The sequence below is a fragment of the Octopus bimaculoides genome, chromosome 17 (genome assembly GCF_001194135.2).
Source record: "Octopus bimaculoides isolate UCB-OBI-ISO-001 chromosome 17, ASM119413v2, whole genome shotgun sequence".
Lineage (NCBI taxonomy): Eukaryota > Metazoa > Mollusca > Cephalopoda > Octopoda > Octopodidae > Octopus > Octopus bimaculoides.
Window position 1 is genome coordinate 21,747,990 of NC_068997.1, and position 1,704 is coordinate 21,749,693.

At 42.0% G+C, this 1,704-nt stretch overlaps 1 protein-coding gene across 8 annotated transcripts in view; it reads left to right on the plus strand.

Annotated features, from left to right (window-relative positions):
* The window catches only part of LOC106880643 (homeobox protein Hox-C9), a 402,026-nt gene that overhangs the window by 315,960 nt on the left and 84,362 nt on the right, over positions 1-1,704 (plus strand). For all 8 annotated transcript variants that reach the window (XM_052973873.1, XM_052973875.1, XM_052973877.1 and 5 more), the window contains one exon: positions 1,073-1,586. In XM_052973873.1, the coding sequence (XP_052829833.1) occupies positions 1,088-1,586 (499 nt within the window). In that variant the 5' untranslated portion in view covers positions 1,073-1,087. The remainder of the gene's footprint in view (positions 1-1,072; positions 1,587-1,704) is intronic.

Sequence of the window (1,704 nt, forward strand, 5' to 3'; positions counted from 1 at the left end):
GTGTGTGTGTGTGTGTGTGTGTTTTGTTTGTGTGCGTGCCTGCTTGTTTATGTGCATATGTATGTATGTATGTATGTATCCATCTATCTATGCTTCTCTCTCTCTCTATATATATGTGTTGTGTGTGTGTTGTCGTGTGTGTGTGGGTGTGTGTGTGTGTGTGTGTGTGTGTGTGAGTGTGTGTGTGTGTGTGTGCGTACTCTGCTGGGTATGTGGTTTCCAACACGATATCTTCATCACTATTCACGGTAAATCGTGTCCGAAGAATGGACTATGCGATATCATTAGAATGACTTCCCTTGATAGTTTGTTTTTTTATTAATTCTTTTTTTTTCTTTATGTTATTAATCACCCACAGACGGAGCTTTTTGACTCCCTTTGCAATGTTTAATTTTGGTTGATTGAAAGGTGATTGACTAACAAACCAATTAAGTAACTAATTAACTCTGTGTGTGTTTGTGTGTCTATGCATGTAGTGTGTGTGCTTGCAGGTGTGTATGTTTATGTGTGTGAGCACGTGTATAAAGCAAATTTTGATTGTGATAATTTAAAGTGAAAATTATTAGTTTCAAATTTGCTCTGGCTGGTGAACATATGTAAGTTGATAGATATAGATTTGGGTGCCAGATGACATGTGTGTCCGTCCACATGTGTCCACATGTGTGCTTGTGTGTGTGTGTGTGTGAGAGAGTGTATTTGTGTGAGTGCTTGTTGTATATACAGCTATTTACGAATATCGAAACCATCATGCAGGTTTATTTATATGAACCTAGACCCAATGGCGTGTAACTGTCTGTATTTGTGTGTATGTGTGTGTGTGTGTACATTAGGTCGTGTGTGTGGGTGTGTGTATATGCTGTTGCATGCATATGTGCCAGTGTGTTCGCTTGCATGTGTATGAGTGTTCGGGTGGTTGGGTGTGCATTGTACATATATCAACTGTAACAAATATATATAAATCAATCAATCCTTGTCGGCCTCTGCTTCTCCCTCACTCTCCTTCTCCCTCTCTCACTCTCTTCCTGACTGTCTGTCTGTCTTTCTTACACACTCTTTCCCTCTATCATTGCAGGTGGTATGATCGAAAATGGAACCCAGTAACAACCTCCTTGCCCACTCGAGCTTACCATTTTATCCCGCCATCACTACAAGCATGTCTGCAGGAATACTGACTGCGAGTACGGGAGGACAGGAAACCGCTTCCAGATCGGCGCTGTCCGGTCAAAATGCCTGGGGCACGTACGGAAATGAAGCCAGCTTAGTTCCACATAACTCGTGTTCCATGTCATCTTATTCCAATTTGCAGCTGGGTGCCACGTTCCCGATGAATAGTAAACCCTCGTACACAACATTCGGAACAAGTGCAGAATATTTAACAAACTGTAGACAGATGCAACTCAACCAACTGGGTACATTGAATGCAATGCCCATGAGAAATTATCCGATATACGGTGACGTATATCAACCTGGACATGCGGCCAGTTACACAAACGGTGGATTTTACCCCGATGTTACACCCGGAATAACAGCCATATCGGGTAGAGAACACGAATGTCGGAACGGGCCGACAGACTCCACAGGGCAAGGTAAGTAATCTAAGCTAAACTATGCATGCATACACGCACACACACACATACGCAGACACACACATACACCCCCCTATGTGTGTGCATATATATATATATATATATATATATATATATA